At 47.1% G+C, this 24,236-nt stretch overlaps 1 protein-coding gene across 2 annotated transcripts in view; it reads left to right on the top strand.

Annotated features, from left to right (window-relative positions):
* The window catches only part of ets1 (v-ets avian erythroblastosis virus E26 oncogene homolog 1), a 67,892-nt gene that overhangs the window by 29,473 nt on the left and 14,183 nt on the right, over nt 1-24,236 (top strand). The window contains exons 1-3 of one of the 2 annotated variants that reach the window (XM_072695246.1): nt 3,716-4,117; nt 20,518-20,637; nt 23,188-23,388. In XM_072695246.1, coding sequence (XP_072551347.1) covers nt 4,060-4,117; nt 20,518-20,637; nt 23,188-23,388 — 379 coding nt within the window. In that variant the 5' untranslated portion in view covers nt 3,716-4,059. Of the gene's footprint in view, nt 1-3,715; nt 4,118-20,517; nt 20,638-23,187; nt 23,389-24,236 lie in introns of those variants that run through there. The other variant, XM_072695245.1, reaches the window with a different exon arrangement.

The raw sequence follows: 24,236 nt of genomic DNA, 5'->3' as shown, positions 1-24,236 counted from the left end.
GCTGCTGAGCGAGACCAGCCAGTATTGACTGGGCTAACAGGGTTATTCAGCCCGGGGGAGGCTAAAATGCTACGCGTGGTTCCGCTGCTAAGAAAGGATCTTTGATTAACACCCATGAAAGAAAGGGCTGCTTTCATTTTTTGGGAGATGCAGCCATTTATGTCTGACGTGGATGAATGTTTTTTGACAGCCCCTTCTCACAGTTGTCAAGAGCGTTAGGTTCCACTTGGGAAATGAGCCTATCAGCACAATGACAATCGCGATGGCGATCTGTTACCATGGCAGCTAATTAACTCAATGTGGGAGAGCACGCTACACCCCCCCCCCCCCCCCCAACACCCCCACCCACCCATATCTGTCTGCTTCAGAGAGAGCCGGACCATAATGGGCCATAATGTCTCATCCAAAACCGTGAGCACAAGTTTTGTTTCAGCTTACCCAGTTTAGTCATCTCCATAATTGAAATCCATTTCCAACGAAGGCCGCATGCCTCGCTAAAGACAATCCGAATATAGAACACGGACAAAGAAAGCTCGCAATTACCCCAGAAGAGAACAGTGCCTACTGAAGCAAGGCCTTCACTCCAGGCTATAAATACCAAAACTCAAGAAACGAGACCAATAAACTTTTCTGATGATTGCATTTCTGATACCATGTTAATGCTAAGCTAATGCTGGGGTTCGTTTTTTTATTTTTAACCCACTCTAGAGGAAACGCTGAAAGCTTGTACAAGATATTAACATGTTGTATAACCTTTTATCTCCAAAATGGCTATTGTGACATTTCTCATCGTCCACAGTTCTAGGAGATGATGACAAGGTTGGTGGTTAATCTGGTTTAAGAACTTGTAAGACCTTCGGTTCAGCTCCTGAAGCTTGAACTACAACAAGCATGATGGCCCTGAACTCTACGTCCAAATGTTTGTGGACACCCCTTCTGATAAATGCATTCAGCATTCAATGCTTTACGCTTGTCTAGTCTCTATAGAGAAGTAGATAAACATGAACCTATTGGCGCCATGCCATTAAAACTTTGGCATGGGCAAGAAGAGTATAGAGCCTCTAAGCGTTGAGCTGGAATGATGGTTGGTGCTCCATCCAGTACGTTTGGGATGAGTTAAGGAGTTGGGGATGAGATGTGGTGTTGATCAGCCAACATTCTGACCTCACTAACACTAGCTCTTGTCGTTGAATGCAATCAAATCCTCGCATAAAGCCTTCCTCCCTCTTCTTTTAGAATTTTAGAAGTTTTAGCAGGTGTCCCAATACTTTTGTCAATATATTGTATCAGTGAAACTAAAAAAATATATAGATGTTTAATTCCCACAAACCATTAGGACTTCACTGAAGGCCCTGAGAGACCCCGTCTGACTCATAGGCTGTGATGGTAAACAGCCAAGTTGAGTAAGTTGCTATAAATTGGCCACAATGTCCAGTTTTCACTCAAGGGAAGAATCTCTTTATGAAGAGGAACAGGACAGTAAGCCAGGGTTTTCCAGCCCTGTAGAGGAGTACCATTTGTTTTTCACAAATATGCTGTAGCTACTTGTAATAATAATTATTTAATTCCATTAATTAATTTGAACCAAACGAGCTTTCTGATATAAATACAGAAAAATAGCTGTATAAATCAAATGAATTCATTCTAAGAGGCAGTGTCAAATCTGGAAAATTAATAGTTGGCTACAAACTAGAGCTCATATCAGCATAATAACTTATATATATATAACGTATATAGTACCTATAGCTATAGTATATCTACCTATAGCTAACCCTGCAGTGTGGAGGCCGTACTTCAGCCCGGCTAGCTCCCACTGTGAGCTATTTATAGGCTTAATAGTGGCTTTATTGTATATATTCTGTGCTACTTTATGGTGCAAAATAGTGATCAGGAAGACAGTTTGCAGGCATTTGGAGTAGGCCCTACAACCTACTACTGACCCCAATAAAAATAACTAACTAAACTGGCTATGGAATTAAATTAAACGAATAAAAAGACTAAATACACATAAAAAAAAAAAATCAAATATTGGTAACACTCATGACTGGAAAATTTATATTTGGCTAAAAACTAGAGCTCATATCAGCATAATAACTTACAGTACAGTATATAGTACAGTAGCTTTGTTAAATCTGGCTATAACAAAAGGGATCGGCAGCTATATCCACCTATAGCTAACCCTACAGTGTGGAGGCCGTACTTCAGCCCGGCTGTGAGTTATTTATAGGCCTAATAGTGGCTTTATTGTATGAATTCTGCGCTACCTTATGATACAAAACAGTGATCAGGAAGACAGTTTGTAGGCATTTGGAGGAGGCCCTACAACCTACTAGGGTGCCCCATTGACCCCAATAAAACTAACTAACTAAACATACTAAACTGGCTATGGAATTTAATTAAACGCATAAAAACGACTAAATACACCTGAAAAATAATTAAAATCATGATTCAACACTCATGAATTTGTTGTTTAGAGGCCCTAATAGACTACTTATACGGCTTAAAGTAGGATAAGGGCCCGGTCTATAGGGTAAGCTATGTCCGAATGCTGTCAAAATTCACAGATGAGGTTGCTTACCCCTCCAACTCACCTACTTCACATTTTTAATCTGTTGCATTTCCCAACATACTCAAAACTAAGGAACCCCTGGAGTAGGCCATTCCTGAAAAGGGCCGACCGCTGGTCAAGGGCAGCCCTGTTTTTGAGGGACGTGATTACGGCGAGAAGACCCTCTGTGAAAATGTAGACATTTTTTTTTATTGGTCCAGTCAAGGCGGGCAGGAAATACTGTGAGGTGTTAATGAGGATTTGGCCTGCATTACGAGGGCACTCGCTCTCCCTTCACAACAGTCCCACGCTCTACCCCTGGTGCTGGAGCTTGTGAGTTTCACTTATCATAGCTTTTCTTCAGATGACGAAGTGTTCGTCAGAAGATGAGAGACACATGGGATGCTTGACATTTGGAGGTCGGTGTAGTTTGGCACTGGACACCTCCAGCAAATTATGATTCACAGACATGCATGCAGTATTTGTGTGATATCACCAGTGTAGCAATCGGTTGCATCACTGTAGTTGGGTTCTCTAGTGTTGTTTTTTGTTTTTTTTGGTTCTTGAGAGATTGCTCAACTTCGTTCACAGTGAGGAGATGGACAAGATGTGACTTCTGTTTCTTTTTGTGAAATCACTCTTCTTTGCCAACTCGTTAAAACAGCGAGTAAAAGCGAGTCATGTGAGCGAGCGTGTCCAAAAAAAAAAAACAACAAAAAAAACATAATTAAAATAAATTAAAAAATTATAATAAATAAAAAAAAAAATAAAAGAAACGTGTCCAGCCTTATTTTAGGGCAAATCCCTCTCTCCCCGGGGACACGTAGCTAACGCTATTCCCATTCTCACGGAGGGAGAGCTGAAAGGAATGTAATTGAATTGTGAATCAGTGTCGACTCCGCCCCCTTTCCCCCGCGTCATTGCTACTTTTCTTTCCCCGCCCGTTTTCCGCCAAGCCCCGCCCACCACCGCTACAATTCGTCAGTGGTCCGCGCTCACGAGGGTAAACTCGTAGCCAATCCTGGCGCAGGACGCGGGGTACTACCAGCGAACCAGAGCGCGGGGGGGGCGGGGCTTGTCTGAAAACGGGTGGTAAACAAAGAAACGAGGGCGAGAGGCTGGACCCACAGCAACGCCCTGACGGAGGTAGAGAGACGGAGAGAGAGAGAGAGGAGAAGAACGAGAGAGAGAGAGAGAGAGAGTGAGAAGTGAGTAAGAGAGAGAGAGGGAACTTTGTATGTGAGAAGGTGGATATTATATTATATTTTGGGGGCATTATACAGCTATATTTAGAGTAAATTGGGATAAATATTTAGTTTATTGTTTTTTTTTATTATTATTTTATTATTATTATTATTTTTTAGTTAGCTAGCTAACGGTAACGGACCCGAAGGAGGGAGCACGAGAGAGACAGAGAGACATAGAGCGAGCGAGTAAGAGAGAGAGAGAGAGCGAGCGAGCGAGCACGTGAAGTCTAACAGTGTGTTTTGGACTACAGTGAATGCGAGAGCATGACGGCAGCTGTCGATATGAAGCCGACGTTAATGATAAAAGCTGAAAAAGTGGACGGTGAGTAAAAGTGAACCCCCTGTTTTCCTGCTTCGACCAGCGGATGCGTTTTGCGGCAGCACGCGAACTTTTTATGTTGTCCAGCGGCTCGAGCCGCCGTTCGTTCTCGTAGGGCTCGTTAATGTACAGCGCGAGGATGAAGGAGAGGGAGGGAGGGGGGGGGCTCGAGAGAGCTGAGGCAAGCCCTTGTTTTGGGTGGGAGATGTTGTTGGTGGTGGTGTTGGTGGTGGTGACAGTTTCGGTACTACAAAGCCAAGACGAGACAATGCCAATGCCTTTTTTCCTTTTCTCCACGCACGAGCTCCTCCAGATGTGCACATCAATTATTTATGACCTTTCAGCGCGAGAGAGATCAGCTATCAGACGTGGACGGGAAGCGAGTGCTTGCTCGGCTGCTGTAGCTGGCTGTCTACGTGCTGGACTCTCTCTACTGCTCTTCTGCAGCAGTGTGTAGTTGGGATGGGAGTGTGTGTGTGTGTGTGTGTGTGTGTGTGTGTGTGTGTGTGTCAGCTACCTGTTGATGATGATGGTGGTGGTGGTGGTGGTCAGCAGTGGTTTCCAGCTGTTTCCAACTTGGGAGCTGACCAGTGGTGATGTCTGCAGGATGTAGCTCGTGCACTGGTGGTTATTCGTGCATGGTTGTGCATTGCCAAGCACGAGCAAACTGAGGACAGTAGTAGTAGCATATAGGGAGAGAGGGCATGTTGTGTGTAGGGTAGAAACGGGCTGGATCAGTCATTGGCATCAATGCAGATCAATGGATTTCAATAGATCCAAGCAGCCTTGCGACAAATCTAGCCTAAACTCCAGCCTAGGGGTGGAAGAGTGAGCCTATTTTTAGATGCCCCTCAGTAAAAAAAAAACAAAAAACTGATCAGCTCATCTTTATAAAGTTTTATCAGAAGTATCAGGTTGGTACCGGACCTGCTGCATACTTCTAAAAGTGGTATCAGGCTGTAGAATTAATGGGCCTAGTGTTCAGCAAATACACCCCCCCGAACGCAGCTCGCCACGGTGCTGTTTCACTGCCCGTTCATCATGGCAGCGTCCCGGGACAGCCAAAAGGCGGAGGGAGGGAGTGAGGGAGGAGGGCGCATGCCATGCGGCTTTAGGCAGTCAGCATTCTCGTCCTCCCCCCTCACCGTCCCGACAAGACACTCCTTAGGCTTGGCCTGAGGTGATGAGTGTGCAGGCTAGTTAATGCTTAGTGTGTGAGTGCATGTGTGTGTATGTGTGTGTGTGTGTGTGTGTGTGTAAGGGGGAACAAAACCTCATAGCTCTGTTGTACACTCGTCCAATGCACTTTTTTAAGAACGTGACCCTGTTCTTGCTCGGTCAGCGGGGCAGCGGGAGTTCAGTGGCCGCTGGTTTTTTCTGACATCTATCTCTGGTCCCCTCTCTCTCTCTCTCTCTCTCTCTCTCTCCCTCTCTCGCTCGACCACTCTCAAACGCACACACCGCACCAGCTGTAGATACATCATGGAAACGTGTTATTCACCCCACAAGTGTGTCATACTGAAAGCCGACTGCTGCTTAAGGTGTGAGATCTGAATCACTATAAAACACACACACATGCACAGACACACACATGCACAGACACACACATGCACAGACACACACATGCACACACAAGTACGTACGTACATACACACACACACTTAAAGGCCTGCACACATGAGCGTGCATGTAAACACAAGCATGCACGCTCGTTCGCACGCACACGCTTCTTTTTGTGTTTGTTTTTTAAATTATTTTTTTATCAGTCGCATGGAAAAACACTTGTGCGCCATTTAAGACAAAAAGTTGCTGATAGCTGCACCACGCTTGCCAAAACTTTGCACTATCTTGCAAAACCATTTCACAACACAGGCTCCCTCTTGCCCGGTCAGTCGGGAAAGCCCTGGGTTAGCAATCTTTTGTGCCAAGGAATGAACTCTCGCGTAAGACTGGCCTTAACCTGGCCGGCTCCTCCGCTCTCTGTACGTCTTACAAAACTTCTTCCAAAACTCCTCAGCATGTGGGCATCCGCGGCGGGCTGCGGGCTTATGGGAGGCGGGGAACAGGATAGGGGGGCTGGAGGAGATGCACTACGGGTGGGCGATATGACGGCATGGTATCGGTAGCGTGAGGAGTGATGTCATGAAAGGCTTGCCTGAGTGTATTCTGGGCATCTTCGGTGCGTCCTGGGCGACGGCACGCTTCAGTTAAAAATAGGGAACAGAGGATTCCTAGTGGTGTAGGTGTCAGACGCTTGCCCTCCTGTTGGCTGGAGGTCACTGGTTTGAATTGGGAACAGGTAGGCACCAATGTGGGAAGTCTGTCAGATACAGAGCAGATACGTGGACTTGGAGTCCAATTGCAGAGAAATAATGTGGAAGTGGAATTTGCGTTTTAAGCCACCCCTCAAGAAGGACACGCTTTAGACGTGCATTTCTGGACAAGCTGAGAACAGATGCAGAATGGCCATTGAAAGGTAAAGAAGAATGTGGGCTGAGGTGGACTTCACACACATGTGACTCACATGCTACATAGCTATATAGTGTGGAGTTAGCATCACAGTGATTTTGAAACTGCTATGTAAGCTAATTGGCATCAGCTGAGTTGGAGAGAGCACAGTTAGCCTTGCTCTTTCAGGGGTGGGTTGATGGCACATTGTCCCCACATCACTCGTAGTGTGATGTTGGTCAGCGCAGGCGTCTGTTAGCTGTTGTGTTGGCGCTGGCTTCACTTGTGTGGGCATTGGGGGGGTTTACATGAACAGGGCTTGGTCTTGGGTCTTGAAACGTGGGTAAAAAATGATTCAGCTGTTAGTTTGCCCACCTGAATCTGACCATGCAATGCCCTCATTGCTCCTACTTCTGCCCAGTGCCGCCTTGTAACTGTTTGACAGGTGTTATTAAGTGAGAACTGCTGCCGACATGGACTTCTGACCTCCTGACTAGTCTTAGTTTGTCAGGCATGCCTGACTTCTCTCCGCTGTCCTCGGCATCCGTCGCTCTCTTTCTCTCTTTCTCTTTCTCTCTCGCTTCCCTCTGTTTACACAAAGGTGATGAATAGTCGAGCTGAATGAATCAAGTCAAGAGCCACACACAAGTAGTTTACAGTTCATCGGAGATGATCTGATTTACTCCAAAGACAAATAGAGGAAGAACAGACAATGGAGGGCTCCACTTGAGGACGATGGCCTCCACCAGCACACTCGGGTTCACAGATAGACCTGCCTAAATACGATTGTCTTTGCACATTCGCAGTTCTTAGCAAAAACTATGCAGCCCAGAGACAAATCTTCCTGAGGACCAGCACTCACAAAGATCTCGCGGCTTGACTGGAGCCACCGCGCACCAGATACAGATGTGAACCACGTGCTACGTGGAAATGGCGCCTTGAGGTGTTCCAGGCCAGGCTTAGCGCAAAGACCCTGCAAGCAAAACAGTATCAAACGTCCGAGCATGCAGAGGGAGCCGAGGTGAGCGCTCTAATGGCGTTTGGCGTCAAAGCGCTTGACGACAGGGCCGCTTCTTTCATGTTTGACCAAAGAGTACTTAGCACGGCCAAGTGGGTCAGCAACAACATGAGAGAAAGCCAGAGGTCACCTCCCACCCGCTCGTTTCAGGCTGTAGATAGAAGTAGCTCTTGATGAGGGTCCTTCCCTCTCTCTCTCCCTCTTTCCCTCTGTTGGAAGCCAAGGTTCAGCGAGTGACAGGAATGTGTAAGGGCTGGGTGGGCTGCCTGCTGCCCTCTTTTATCTGATTAAGACACTGCGCTCGATCGTCTCGAACCGCACACACCAAACCTTCGTAGACATGCGCAATCAACACTGGAGCGCGCTATCAGCATCCATCAGTTACACTGGGCAGCCTTGAGACACAATAACTTGAGATAAAAACCTAGATATGTCCACCGCTAGATATGTCCAAATGTTTGTGGACACCCCTTCTAATGAATGCATTCAGCTTTTTTAAGTTGCACCCATTGCTGATGCAAGTGCACAGGCACACACACAGCTTGTCTAGTCCCTGTAGAGAAGTACTGCTAACAGAATAGGACTCTCTGGAGCAGATCAACGTCATGAACCTATTGGCACCATGCTTCCTAATAATGCCAGGCGTGGGCTAGTAGAGGGGTATGAAGCCCACCAGCATTGAGAAGCTGTGGAGCAGTGGAAGAACTGTGTTCTCTTGAATGATGGATGGTGGAGCTCCATCCAGTACTTTTGGGATGAGTTGGGAAGTTGGAGATGAGATGAGAGGGTGATCTGCTGTCTACTCTGTTGTCGCTGAATGCAATCAAACCCTCACAGCAGTTCTCCTCTTTCAAAATCTAGTAGAAACCCTTTTTCTCTGGACAGTGCAGACAGATACTCCAACAAAAGCAGGATCAACTCTTCTTATAACTCTTGATTTAGTCAGAAACAGTGAATGACCATGTGTCCCGATACTTTTGTCCCACTCATCCATTTTTGTAGGTCCCTCATTGTTTTTTTTAATCAAATGCCTTTTTAATCAAGACCTCCTGGTCTGGAAATATCAAAGAGCAGCCATGTTTTCCCATGTTACATAAGAAGATCTGCCCAAGTGTTCCTTGCTCACCGCTACAGCAAAAGCCCAGCCCAGACTCTCTTTGCCAGACTGCGGGCATGCTGGGCACCCTGGCAGCTGTGCAAACATGAAGCTAGGTGATCCACACTCATCTCATGTGGGTGGCTGGCGAAGCAAAACAAATGACTAGGTCCCAGCTCATTTTTTAATAGGCCTCTGAACGCTTTACGAGTCAGGCCAAAAGTTTTTTTTTTGCTTGTGCCAAGGCATGCCAGAGAGTGGAGGGCCTGAACAAGCTCACTTAGCACATTCCTGCAGCGCCTAGCTCATTTATAATTATGAGGCGGAGTGTGTTTTACAGTTGAACAAACACTGTAATACACACTTCGCGTTATACTGAAGTGATATTGGGTATTGTTGCCGAAGCTGTGTTTTTGAGCTCGGGCCAAACGCCCTGAGATGAAGCACTCTATGCTTCTTAGTGACGTGCCCTGGTGAAATGACTCCCCTCGGTAGAATGTGCGTTGGCTAAATGACTCCACTTTGAGAATGCCTGGCTTGTGACCACACATATTTATTGTTCCCTTTAACGTGTAGTCATCAAAGAAGGGAGGGGGGGTGGATGGGGGGTATTTACCTACCGAAACAACGGCCTTCTAAATCGTAAGCATGTGTGAGAGCAGTCCAGACAGAGTCCAGACTTTAACTGCAATGGCGGCAGGTTTGAGACCTGGCTGTTTCCAACCTGTCAAGCTTGTGTCACTGAGCATGGACGGACAGAGGAACGTACTCTCAGACGTGTCGTGGCAGAGCTGACCCCTTTTTTATTGCGCCGTAGACTTTTCTCAGCAGCCGGCCCAGGCTGCACGTCTCCAAAGCTCCACGCAGAACCAAAACAAAAACAAAAGAAACAGCGTGTCCCCGAGCGGGGAAGAAAACACAAGCCGGGAACATTTTTTTTCCCCCTTTCCATCTATATCCAACCCCCCTACTCTTCATTTTTCCTACCCTCGTTCCCTCCCTCTGCGGCACACATGCGCCTTCTCTTTTTTTTCCTCCGGCTTTTTGCCGCGTCTCACCGGCCCCTGATGTGGTGTCTGTCTGCTGCGACGTCGTCTCATCCCAGCTGCCTGTTACAGGCTAATTACTGAGTCAGAGCCTCTGATGGGCAACCTCCACCCCTCCCACCCCCTCGAGCCCTCAGCACGAGCCCAGCCCAGGCTCTCAAGGACCCACTGATGGGCTCCAGACTGCCTCCTGGGTGGCAGGCGGCTCTGGAGGTGAGTAAGCCAGTCTGACCGGTGCCTCTCGCAGTGCCACCCTCTGGCATCGTCACTGTGCCTGTTTTATGGGCGTCTCTGCAGCCCCATATGTGTTGTGGGGTTGTTGAAAACACTGTATGTGGCTCTAGTAGGCCTACACCTTCCCTGCACGTTGCATGCCTGCCTGCCGGCGCTGTGGGCGGCTGCCGACTAATTGTGGACAGTCGTTCTGATTGTAGTAAGGACATAGAAGAAGTTGGTGGCTGAAGGAGTAGTTAGGCATGCAGATGGAGGGTTTAGGGGGCAGTTTCTTTGGTAGTCTGGGGCTTGTTTATGAGAGGTAAGCCTGATTCCAGTGTGAACAAAAATGCTTCAGCTATGCTTCAGATACTACGGTATCTCAAAATGAGGTGTGCTAGGACTCTAGTAGACTAGTAGAGCTGGCCCCAGCTCTTTAACCGCCCCTCCGAGTCTGCTCTTCCACCAAACCACCTGTTTTTGGACTTACGGAGCTTGTGCTGTTTTTGCAATTATGCTATTTCTGCGTTCACCCTGGCAAACGGGAGCTCGCAGCCGAGGTACCGCACTGAAAGAGTGAGTCCGGCTTATGGTTTCCGCTACATATGGTATCATCCTGCGCTGTGTTCTGGACTCCGCCGCGTACAGTGACTGCGCTCTGCTGCCCAGGTGTTTGGCTGAAGAGCGGGTCCCTCGGCCTTTATGACTCTCTTCTGGGTTCGTTCGAGCTGTGACGCTCGCTTGAATGGAAGATGCATGTTCTCCGGCAGTCCCATGCAGCCATCGCAGCTGGGCCTCCTTCACCACGTCTCTGACGGGAAAGTGCCTACTCGCTGAGTTGGGTTCATGGCTGAGAACAGCCGCAGCAGTCGACGGAGGCGTCTGGACTGGCTCCCAGAGGCAGTCATAATGGGCTCCAGTCTTTGACACACGTTCACATACACAAGCAAAGCTCGGCGGGATCCGGCAACTCACACTTTTCTCATAAAACGGCAGAGCAGGGTTAGCTGTTAGCAGGCCGCTTTATTAGCAGAGGCCCACAGAGTGTGCTTTGACATAGGGTTTCTTTTTTGTGCGTCAACATACACTGTGTTCCTGCTGGGGTTGAGTCGAAGCATTCTTGGAACCTGTTTTTACTGGAAAACTGGAATAGTAATAATGACAGGAATGCGTGATTTGGATTGATGGGTGTTCTTAACCCCTTGTGTACCATTACTCCTCAAAAAACCCGTACTGCAGATGCTGCATAAATCAAATACACAATATACATTGTTTGATGTACACTGTATGTCCAAATATCTGTGGACACCCCTTCTAACGGGTGCATTCACCTACTATAAGTTGCACCCATTGCTGACACCGATGTGTCTAGTCCTTATAGTCATTCTCCAGGGACTCCCTGGAGCAGTATAGCCAGGCGTAGAGCTGTGGAGCAGTGGAACTCTGAGCGTTCTCTGGAATGATAGTAGTGCTTAATCCAGTACTTTTGGGACGGGCTGATGAGTTGGGGATAAAGTGGGGTGATGATCATCCAACGCCCTGACTGACCTGACTGATGCTCTCGTCTTGACTGAATGCAATCAAATCCTCACAGCACTGCTCCTCCTCCAAAATCTAGTCGAAAGTCTTCTTCCCTGGACAGTAGAGACAGTTACTCAGGATACAAAAGCAGGATTAGCTCTTTATAAAACCCTTAATTTCAGAAGATACAGTGAACGAGCAAGTGTCCCAATACTTTTGTCTGTGTGGTGTATGTTAAAAAACATTATGGTTTGGGAGGGGGGTGGGGGGTGTCCCTAAATTCAGCCATGTCACTCCACCGCTGCGTTCTCTTCACTGGCTTCAGATTCAAAACCCTGACGCTGGCCTACAAAGCCAAGAACGGACCAGCCCCTCCGTACTTGATGGCGATGGTCAAAAGCCGATCCGCATCTAGAGCCCGTCCAGCTTCAAGTACGGCTCGGCTCGACCCGCCATCCCTCAAAGTCCGTGGAAGACGAGCGTCCAGGCTTTTTACTGTCCTGCACCGAAGTGGTGGAACGAGCTTCCCCTGGGTGTCCGAACGGCCGAGTCGCTCGCTGTCTTCAAACGCAGACTGAAGACCCACCTCTTCAGAGAGTACTTGGACGATTAGAGTACTATGGTCACCTTATTGACTTGTGTTTAGTAGAGTCTAAGCTTAGAGGTATCCTTTGAATTATTGGTCTATTCTAACTAGCTTAGGTTTTTCTTGGGTAAATAGCAAAGCACTTTGTAAGTCGCTCTGGAAAAGAGCGTCTGCTAAATGCCGTAAATGTAAATGGGTGGAGCTGTACCATTTGCGTTCTCTAAATCAGATGAATTCTAGGTACTACAGTTTTAACCCCTTGTGTTCCATTACAGGCAGCACTTTTGAGTTGCTTTCTGTAGAAACGGCTTTTTTTTGCCTCTGCCCCGAGTGGTGGGTTGTTGGGTGTCGCTTTGATGTCAGCAGAAGAATCCCACCGATACAGATGTCATCTCCAGTAAGCCGTTCGTGTCAGATAGCTCGTCTCTTTCATACCGCCTTGCTGCTAATTTCAGGCTTCTATTTTCGGCATGCTGGCGGCAGTCAGTGGTGCTTTTGTGTAGAATTTTTTTTTTGGTAATTGGAGTTTTTAGACTCGGAATCGACTCTTTGGTTTGAAGATCGCAATTTAAGAACGTTCACACGCGCGTTTGCATACACTTCTAAAAGCCGGCGCATTAGCCATTGTAAAACAACGCAAGTATGTGTGGCATGCTACATGAAAACATTGCGGTCTGCAGGGAATTCATTTAGTGAGTATGCATCTGTTGGCCCTCGGCTGGCCCCACAGTACACAGAAACCATTAGCCACCCCACTGCTAATTACACACAGAGCTTTTTCCCTACTCAATCACTCCAGCATTACAAAGGCTGGCTGATCGTAATCGTAGCTCGAGTCAGACCGAATAATAGTCGTGTTTTTTTTTTTAATCTTTCAGCAGTGCATTACTGCCCAGTCTTACAGCGCTACACACACTTAACAGAGGCTTGTGCTTTAGGATGGGAGGGAGGGTGGGAGGGAGGGAGTAACATTGCTTGGAGACATAAACTGTTTGGCGTGTTTTCCGTTTGTTTGTTTCGCAGGTCTAAACAGTGCATGCAAGGTCTCCTGAACCAAGTGCACACACACACACACACACACACACACATATATGCATATGTACGCAACTGCAAAAGTCTGCAGTGCAAACCTGCCAGTGCAAAACGTACAGTTTATCACACCTGCGGATGCACCTTAATCACCACCAGGATCTTTCTGTTAGGGCTGTGTCATTTGGTCAGAATACCACAGTACGAGATACTGCAGTCGTGATATACCTTGCAATCGTGCATCTATAGGGGCCGAATGTAGCATAGGTATTTTACAGACAGTCCTGTGCAGACGTTGAGGCACCTAATCGCACTATTTAAAGGCATTAAGAGAGTTTTTTTTTTTACAGTAGAAGCTCCAGATTCTATTAGATAAGATGCAGGTGAACATAAATCCCATAAAAAGGAACAAGAAAGTAGGTGAGATCTTGTGAGTTGGTTCCAGGCCTCCAGCTCACCTGATTTACCACCATTAAGCCCTGATTTAACCAAAGCAGGTGTTGATCTGAGGAGAACTCTAAATAACACTAGACTCCATGAGAGAGGAGAACTTTGGAGATGTTCTAATGATGAACACAGTGATGGAGAACCACCTCCACCACTTTCTGTAGGAGTGTTATTTGTAGTCCAGATAAGCAGTTGATGAATCAATGAATTTTCAATGAAATGTCCACAGATGCCTAAAGCTTTTGCACAGTTCTGCAGTTTTACAGGTTCAGTTAGAAAACACTTTATGAAATTGTATCATATCATAAATGATAGAAGCAACCATAGAGAATATACATATTTCTCAAGAAATATCTTCCATTCATTATGTACGTGAGGCAATTCACACCCGTGTCATCTGCATCACCCTTCTGGTGGCTGTAGCATCACTCTAAAGCATGTTAACAACACTCAGGCTAATGAATCATCTCCATGAAGCGGTGCAGCTATACCTCCTCAAATATATGATAAACATCCTCATATGAATTCAAAACAGGTCAGTTTGGGATAATTTTATACACACGCTCCTCAAAAATCATACTGCAGGTGCCAGATATTACAACATACAGCATATATTGTGGCTCTATAAGCTGCTCTTCTATTTTTGTAGTTAAAAAAAAACAATTAGGTGTACATTGTACCATTAGCATTCTCACTTTCTGATGAATTCTAGGTGCTATAAGACATTTAAATATTTTATATAATGCAAATATATTGAATATAAGAAGTTGTGTGTGTAATAAATTATATCTTATATATTTCTAAATATGTCTACGTATTTTATTCAAGAAGTAAAAAATGTTTTATATAGAAATTAAAATATGAACTTTTTTTTGCAGCTAGAATTCAGCAATCGATGAGAATGCAAATGATAGCGTAGTGAAAAGTTGTGAGCGGAAAATTTATTTCCGGAGACATAGAGATTTCAGAACTAGATATTAGAGGCAAAGAGGTGAAGGTAGTGGTAGGAAACGCAGAAAGTGAAGGCGGTTGAATAAGGAGGTAAAGGTTAACTTCTGCACCCTTCATGTCCCTGCTTTATGAGCAGTGGTGAATATGACGTGAATCCCCTCGTTGATTCTTTTAAATGTGTGTGTGTGTGTGTGTGTCTGTGTCGGGGCATCCTCCATCTGCACTTCTAAGAATAACCGCATTGTTCCAGGATGGGAGAGCCCCCTGCTCGTGATCCCATCCGTCCGTCCAGACGCCCAGCCACCCAGCCGTCCAGCCTTGGCACAGCCTCTGGGGGAGTCGCTGCTATTCCTGTCCCAGCCTTTGCTTCTCTTTTTGCTTCAGATGGAAATCTAAATAGTGGGCAGAACAAGCACCCCTCTCAGCCATGAACCACACCCCTTGCCCTGTGCCCCACCCCCATCCCCCATCGTCGCATCCCCTGCGCTTGGGTGAATGACCCTCCTTCATCCCAGCCGCCCAGCCAGACTTTACAGCCTGCCCCTAACGTGCTCCCGGAGAAAGTGGAAAGATAAAGATCTACAACAAAGTGGTTCTGATAGCACCGTCATGTCCGGATGGCTGGTGGAGGGGCTCTCGGACCCCTGCAGAGAGTCTTAAAGGCAGTGGGCAGTGAAGTGCCCTGCTGAGAGCATGATAGCTCTCACACGTTGCCTCTGCTAGCATCTCTGGTGTGTGCCGCACAGCTCCAGGGGTCCGGGGTTGTGGGTTCAATACTCGCCCTGGTATCTGGTGTGTGAGGAGGAGCACCACCAGCTTTGCTATCTCTCTCTCACTCTCACTATCCCTTTCTCACTTCGCACCCTCTCGCTCACCTCTGGCCGGACATCAGTGCAGACAAGGTCACGTAAAAAACAATACACCCACACGAAGCCTGCAAAGAGTGAGAGACACACACACACACACATACATGAAGAGAGAAAAAGAGAGAGGGGGCTGCACTGCAATGGCCAATATGCTAATCTGACATATAGACTCAAACAAATCAGGCACAACAAAAGCATTCAGGCGGTTTAAATATCTTCCAGACTTTTGAAAGAGACCCAAATGAGCTGTGTGGCTTTTTTATTGCACGCCCACTCACTTTCTCTCATGCGCCGCTACAAGGACACACACAGTCCCACACACACAAGGCCTGCTACCTTTTAAGTCTGTAAGATAGAGGCATGCCTGCTCAGTCCGTGTCACCGGACCCCTGAATCAATAGCATCACCACTCATTCTTTATGAATGAGATCTCTCAGAGTGATGGGGCAGGGCCTTGGCCTCCATGCCAGCGGTGAGGTCATCCCTCTGAGGAGCTCCATTCATGCTCTCTGTCTTGTGATGGGATTCGCATTACAGTCCAGTGAATCATTCGCACCCCTCCCCACCACGCCCCGCTCCCCGAGACCACCACGGCCCCGCCACAATAATCGCAATTTCACGGCCCCCGGCCCGGGCACAGAGCCGAAAAAGCCTGCTAATTTGGTCCACGTGGCCATGCGCTCAGGACACACACACACACACACACATAGACATGAGCACACTGAGGGTGCACACCTGCAGTGGCAAAGCCTGCTATACAAGCTATTGGGACAGTTTTCCTGTACAAGCTAAAGGCGACGTGACCTCGAATCAGTATTACGGTTAATTAAACGATTAATGCACATTAATATCAGCGGCTGGAGTTGGCTCTGTGTTTGACATCTCCGTCATGTCGGAGGGTAAGGACTTAGGGTAAACACTCCACCTCCAATACATGTAAAACCAGGCGGGTGCCTAGCTTCACCACACCAGCTAACAGACGTCAGTGCCGAGTGATGAGGAAGGAGAGCGCCATCTGCCCACCTGGAGAGAGTGCGGCAAATTGTGCTCTCTCAGACTCTGGCTGCTGATGGCAAAGCTCATGGCTCGGGATTCCAACTCGCTACCCCCAGGCCATAGTAAAGGCACTGAGCCACTCGGAGCCCGTGTGGACTCTCGTCCTCTATCTGCAAAGATCTCTTCCCATAATCTGGTGTCCAGAACAGTGTGGGAAATCCCTCCAAAACCTGCCAATTAACAAACTGTGCTGGACTGCAGCCCTGCCGGATTCTCTAAATTGTTGCGCTCACATGCAGAACCTTGATCCCTGCAGAGATGTCCTCAGTAGCAGAAAGCTCCATGTGTATCTTCCAGATGTCCACCATTACTGCAGAACATAACTTTGTTCACAGTCTGATCCATTGATGCGCCGCCACCTGATAGCTCGCTTCAATCATATGGCACTCCATCAATGTTAAGACATCAAAGCTTTGAGATTTGTCTGTTCCTACTGTCAGTCAAGATGATGGATGGACTGCACCACTGACCCGCCCATCACCCACTGTGACAGGCGACAAGGCGGAGATAGATATGGAACGAGGAAAGAGCAGGAAAGAGCCTCAGAGAGGCGTTGCGTTGTCCATCTGAGGCCTCTACAATCCAGTTTTACTATTTAATTAGTCAATAATAAACCCTTAAACAGTTAAACAATATAAACCCTAAGACAGATCTAAGAATCATCTATCAGCGACTGCAGCTAATACTTAAGCCATGCAGTTATTTGAGAGTCCCTATACGGGTCCTCAGACTTTACTAAGGAGGTAATGTGCCTTTTTCCAGTGAGAGCCAGATAAGGGTAAACTCAAACGCACTGTGACATTTCACAGCCTTTCGGTCCTCTGAAACAGCTATCTGGCTGTTAGAGACAGAGCCTGGGTAGAGGCAGGGCTGGCTGGGACGGGGCCTCTCCATTAAACACACACACACAGGACTGCGTGGGTGAGAAGAGCGAGAGAAAGAGAGAACAAGCGAGCGAGAGAGATAGACATGGTGAAAAAGAGAGCAAGCAAGAGCAAGCGAGAAAGAGCGAGACGCCAGACGTGAGCGCCAGACACAGAAAGCAAGCGAGCGAACGAGTGAGAGAGAGAGAGAGAGAGAGAGAGAGAGAAGGAAAGAAAGCTTGAGAAGGAGATTAACTGATCCATCCATCTCAAATAAACCAGCAGTCACTTCAAAGCTCTGGGCTGGGCCCCGAAAGCCGTGCCTCCTTGCCGCTTGCAGCTGGGCGAGAGAAATGGAGTGGCTGAGATGTTCGTGTCTTGCCTGCTTGCCTGCCTGTTTGTGCTTCAATGGTGGGTTCTTGAAGGCCTTGAAGGTCCTGGATAGTGTTGTGGCTCGGCCTTTACAGAGACTTTACAGAGTTTCGGGTTGATTATGGTCCTTTTAGCGCAACCAGGCCAGAAATAAGCACGTGCTTGATGGAGTATTAATATAATTCATTAAAACACATCAGTGCATGTTTACCCCCCTACTGACAGGCGGCTAGACGGAGAGTCGGGTTTGTTATCTGCCGAAAAGTAACGGTCAGTGCTTTAACCTCTTTCACAAGGTGCCTGCGCTCTGTCCGCTAATGAAGCAGGCTTCTACCATGTCTCGTTAGACCCCGCCGTGTGATCTGTTGTCCAAACAAAACATGTATCTTCACCCCCAAACCTGCTCCTGTTGTGGGGGAAAGGGACGCATAAAGGAAAAGGAGAGAAAGAGGGGAAGAATAGCGCTCATTAAGCAGTTGCACTCCGCAAACAGGCCTTTGTGTGGCTTTTTGTGAAGGGCTGAAGGGGCTGCTTGGCCACGCTCGTTTCAGCTAATGTGCAAATAGGGCTCTTTTCCAGCGCGTGTGAATGCTCTGACGCAGGGGAACGGCTTCTCTAATGCGCAATTAAGAGCCGAAAATGGAGAGAGAGCTGCGGCTGCGTCCCGATCGAATCGCTCATTGTTCTCCTCCATTTAGACGCCCTGTTTAATGTAACGCTGTCGGAAATGTGCGGAGAGGGTCGCTGGAGAGAGCGGAGGGAGAGATGGGAGAGAGCGAGACTAAGGGAGGGAGGGAAGGAGGGACAGCTGTTGCGCATTCCTGGCTCGGATGTGGCGTGCCGTGGAGCTGAGACAGAGAAAGAAGGACGTACGCAGTCATTTGATAGGTAACACTTTCGTGGTAGATCGGCAATGTAATGCTTGTTGCCATTATAATGTAAACCTACATGTCAGTTTAGCAAATTCTGAATTTTACAGGGAAAGAGAGAGAGACAGTGTCCAGAGGTGGTGCCTCAAAACCATGTGGAGATGGCAGAACATCTGGGCATCAGCACTTTTGACTCTTGCTGGATTCTCTCACACCGAGTCATTACGCATCTAAAGAAATACCTTGTGTCGCACTCAGTTCAGCCACGATGCTTTATTTTCATACACCACACACAGTACGCTTCACAGTCTAGAGCAGGGGTCATCGGCCTTCTTGTGAGGTGTGATCCAGCTTGGCCTCTTGATTGGTAGAAAAGACTGGAGCCCCCTAACCTAGAGCCTGAAATCGGCAGGTCATCACATTGCAGCTAGGTTAGCTAGTTAAAGCCATGACATGAACACCACCCCGCCTAATATTGAGTAGGTCGCCCTTGTGCCTCCACAACAGATCTGACCATTTGAGCCATGGCCTCTACAAGACCTCTGAAGGCGTCCTGCGGTATCTGGCACCAAGGCATTAGCATCCTGTAGGTTGTGAGGTGGGGCCTCCATCAGCATCATTGAGCCTTAGGTGCCCATGACCCTGCTGCTGGTTTACCAGTTATCCTAGCCTGATGTTCTAGAGATGTTCTGACCCAGTCATTGTCTAGAACATCACAGTTTGGTTCTTGTCAGAGTGACTCAGATTCCTCTGCTTGACCATTTTTCCTGCTTTTAACACCTTTGTCACCCGCAAGAACCGACTGGTCACTTGCTGGCTAATAGATCCTGTAGATGAAGATGATCAATGTTTTTCACTTCATATGTCAGTGGTGTTAATGCTATGGCCGACTGGTGTGGGCTAACTGTTACCTAGCATGCCTATTTACCACCATGATGAAATTCTCAGTGGCACATCATAAAACGGTCATTTCACTTTTCCATATGTATGCATCCATATGCTAACAGGACACTACACCCAGTTCCCAGTGACCACGCTACTTGGTACTGAAGTGGCTGGTACCATATGGAAGCGCTTTATTTGAGACACAGGCCAAATGTGGCATTTGTAAATGAAGTCACATCACACCAATCAAGGCCTTAATTCCTTTTAATCCCCCCCAGCCCAGCCCAGCCCTGCCCCTAAAAAAGTCTCCTAATAGCCCTCTCTCTCTCTTTGTATGCTGTATTTGTAGAGGTCATAAGCTTCAGTGTGGTAGTCAGTGACATTTATTTCTTGAGCCTTGAGGGGGTTTCCCCAGGTCCCCTCCTCAGTCACCCCAGGCTGTTCTAATTGGATTAGTGCTAGTCATCGGGCACTGTTTAACTCATCAAAGGACCCTCTGTGTCCTGCTGGGGACCTTGCAGGCTGTGAAGGCGATCTGGCCAAACACTGACACCACTGTTCTGAACGCCCTGCCGCCGCGACCTCTCACCCTGCTGACTGACCCCCGGTGACAGAAGCCAGCCTGTGGGTGGACAGGGGTTTGGGGCACAGGGTTATGGATAGGATAGTCTGAAGGAGAAGCTGATGTCCCCTCAGGTTCCGCAGTATCCTTAGGCAGTATTGGGATTTAAAGGGTCAATATGGAGGCAGATGGTTACTTAGGAGGGCCGAAGTGGTTGATCTACTGGATCATGTGGCCAAACCAGCCTGAGGGGACTGGTAGACCTATAGCTGAGAAAGGTGTTGGGGCCCTAAGGAGCTGTTATTGGGGCTAGGAGGTACACACTTGCAAGAAGACCATACTGTAGTGATGTTCGAGCCATAATTGAGTGGACTGATTATTACCACAACGCTGACCTTACTCTTCGTCGGATTACAGAGTATAATGGAAGTTGGCTAAGAATCAGTGAACTCCCTGCTTTGGTTTAGTGTCGTATCAAACGATTGAGGCTTGAGGCTGCCCAGGCTCAAGCAGCTAGGGCCGTACTCTGGCTGTGTAACCTGACCCGCCTTTTCTCTTGCTCTTGTTTGAAACAGATCTGGAATGCGGGGACGTTCCCCTGCTGACTCCGGGGAGCAAAGAGATGATGTCACAGGCCCTGAAGGCCACCTTTAGCGGCTTCACCAAGGAGCAGCAGAGACTCGGCATCCCTAAAGGTAACACACACCTTCTGCAGCAATGTATCCAGTTCGTTTTACACACCAAGATGTCTTGTTTAGTAACTCACATTGCTAAAAAGGCTTAAATGTGGGCGGTTCTAAGTCTAAGTCTACAGCTCCACACTTCAGTCCACTCTCATAAGTGCCATTACTACAAAACATGTTATTATTTTCATGATTAACCCACAGATATTACCGAATAATAATCAGTCCTTTTATTTATCATGATATTATAGCTTCTATATTATCCAGCCTTTCTCCTTCTCTCTCTCCTTCTCCCTCATCCTCTTTCTTCCAGTCTCTCGCCCAATGAAATGACCAGACTTTTTAACCTACTTTGAGCAACAAGACTCTGTGTTCTCCGTTAATTATTAGGTTAGACTGTGATATCGGCAGTTCCTCGTGAGTGTCGGGGCCAAGAGAGTAGTCTGTGTTTTGTTTAGGTAGTCGCACTCACAGTCGTTAAGAACTGGGTTCAAGACCTCTGCTATGAAGGATGACTGCCATCCCTCAGTAAATGTGTGCCTTACAGGCAAGAAGAGAAAAGAGACAGGGTGGGGATGGGCAGTATGACCGTGTGTTATCATTACTGTGAAATTCACTTTCCTCTGAGTATAAAATGGGCATCTTCAGAACAAAAAAGGACCAAATTATAGAACTAGACCAATTATAGACATTCTATAAAGAGCAACAACTACCAGTGCATAGCAATCACATCAAAATAAATAGGCTGTTGGATGGTAACAACTGGTAGCTGATTGGACGTTTTGCTGGTTTCTTTTTCACATGTTTACAATAATTCAACCAATAAATAAATAAATAGGAGATACATATTGCAAATCATAACAATGTCAGGTACCGTGATGTTATATTTGTCCCATGTTTGTCCCAAGCTTCCACATGACCGTATTGTTTAGGAATGCAGAGAGCAGATTGCCTATACGGGGAACTTGCAGCCCAGTGCTGCTTATGAATTATGCTGCCCCAAACTGAGGCAGACCACAGGGTGGCTTCGTTTGGCTGCGCCTCTGGACTCTCAGTCTGTGTTGGGTCTTTGGTGTCTGTCTGGAAATGAAAAAAGCCACATGTGATATATATATACATACAGTATGTATGTGTCTGTGTGTGTGGAAGTGTTTGTATTCATGCCTTTGCAGGACAGAAATGAGCAAAATTAAACGTATTAACATATTAAAAGTTCAAATGATTAAATGTGTATATGTGTATAGTATATAATATAATATATAATATAATCAGTGATAGCTATAGAGTACGTATACACTGTATATGTATGTATGCATGTAATGTATGTGCTGACATCGTATGAAAACAAGTCTGTGTGTGTGTACGCATGTGTCCATGTGGACTCATAGGCTACAATTACAGCTGTTTCATTTCAGTGTACCACCAGCGCAGCCACATAAGGCATACCGTATATAACTACCTGATGACACCCTGCAGCTCAAACATAATTATTTGTGACTTATTTTGGGCCTAATTCCATCTTCGCCCATTCCATGTTTCAGGAGCAGTGAATATACACTGCAGTGCAGAAGTGTGGGCACCCCTGGTCAAAATATCTGTTACTGTGAATGGCTAAGCAAGTAAAAGATGAGCAGATCTTCAAAGGGCAAGAAGTTAAAGATGACACACTTTTCAGTTAAACTCTTTTATAATTTAAGATTCATCAAGCATCAAGGTTTGAGCTCTCATATAACTTTCACAATTAGTTTGTTAGGGCTATGGTTTGTTCGCAGTCGTCATTAGAAAAGATCAGATGATGCAAATTTCAAAGCTTTATGGATACTCTGATTCCTCAAAGCAATTTTTAATAGAATGAGTTCATGCGTTCTCACCTCAACGTTCAACATCAAGAGTTTTCAAAGGAACATTAAAACGAGCCTGAGGCATTTTCAGAAACATGTCCTGAGGACTGATGTAGATCAAATAGAATCTCTTTGGAGAAAAACTATGTGAAATTGTACGAAAAGAACACCTCTCCAACTGTTAAGCAAGGGGGTGGCTGGACCATGCTTTGGGCTTGTGTTGCAGCCAGTGGTGAACTGGCATGGTGAACATTTCTCTGGTAGAGGGAATAACTGATCCAGTAATGGATTCCCAGTAAATTCTAGAAGCAAACATCACACCATCTGTAAAAAAGCTGAAAGATGAAAGGAGGATGGCTTCTGAAGCACGATGGTGATCCTAAACACACCGCAAAATCCAGAAAGAACCACCTCAAAAGGTGCAAACTGCTCCTTTATCCAAAGCCAAACTTTTGCATGATTCATACTTCACTTCATCTCTTTTTCGTCTCCCTCCTCCTCTTCATCTTTTTCCACAGTTGGCCAGGGCCTATGTTCTGCGTGCTTCATGTTTTCTAAGTAATGTTATTGAATTCCACTTACGAGCTGAGCTGAAATTGCAGATCTGAATGGGTTCATTAGGCCTCCAGAGCATCAGCCGTATTTGGACCCATAATGGAATATGCTTGCCTTGAACTGAGTGTCATGTTTTCATCAAACCCCCTCACCCTCCATCCTGCAGACCCCAGGCAGTGGACAGAGGGCCACGTGCGAGAGTGGCTGACATGGACGGTAAACGAGTTCAGCCTGAAGAACGTCGACTTCCACAAGTTCTGCATGAACGGGGCCAACCTGTGCGCGCTGGGCAAGGACCGCTTTCTGGACCTGGCACCTGACTTTGTGGGGGACATCCTGTGGGAGCACTTAGAGATGCTGGAGAAAGGTAGGGTGGCCTGACTGGGGTAACTGTGTTGAAGGTGTTCATTATAGGGGTCGCCAAGGTTGGACATGGGTGGACCCATCTAGGCCCTATGTTCAGTCTCCTGGTCCCATCACTGACCCTGGTAGGACCCTGGTGGCCATCCATATTTAGCCAACATGGAACCAATAGGCCAACCTTTCTGGCTCCCAGTTGGGCTAACCATACAAGCCCCACATGGGCATGTTAGCTGGGTCTTGAGGAAACTCCAAGGGCTCCAAGGGTCTTTGACTAGCTGCTGCATTCTGGGTCAGCTGCAGGGGCCTGATGGCATGCGTAGAGGCGCTAGCCAGGAAGGAGTTGCAGTAAGTGGGTATTGAAGAAGCACCTGGGGAGCCTCCCTAGAGAGAAACAGGCAAATTATCCGGATGTTGTAGAGCAGAAATCTGCATGACGAGTCAGGTGAGCAGGTCCCATGAGCCGTGACGGGTGGCTAAATAACAAGCCCATGGCCTGCTAAGCTTACTAGAATCAAGAACTATCCTCAAACGTATAGACTTTACGTTCTCGTCCATCATTTCCTACATTCAGAGTCCCTGCGTTTGTGGATGCTTTGATACTAAGGTACTAATTCAGCTCTATTGAGTTGAAGGTGCTGAGCGGTTATCAAGCCAATCGGCTTTTGATATGAGCTAGCATATGCTATCTGCTTTCTAAATCTGTTGTATACGAATAACACGCTAGTGCTGGTGTCGGTTGCAGATTGCCTCTTAGCTTTTCCCACCCTTCGCTTGTGAACGATGCCTCTCTGCAGGCTCTTTATCTCTCACACGGAGCAGAATCCTTGATACTCTGTTTACAGCAGGAGGAGA

The sequence above is a fragment of the Salminus brasiliensis genome, chromosome 13 (assembly GCF_030463535.1).
Source record: "Salminus brasiliensis chromosome 13, fSalBra1.hap2, whole genome shotgun sequence".
In the NCBI taxonomy this organism is placed as follows: Eukaryota; Metazoa; Chordata; class Actinopteri; order Characiformes; family Bryconidae; genus Salminus; species Salminus brasiliensis.
Note: the sequence above shows the minus strand (reverse complement) of the source record. Positions and strands in the feature narration are given on the sequence as shown.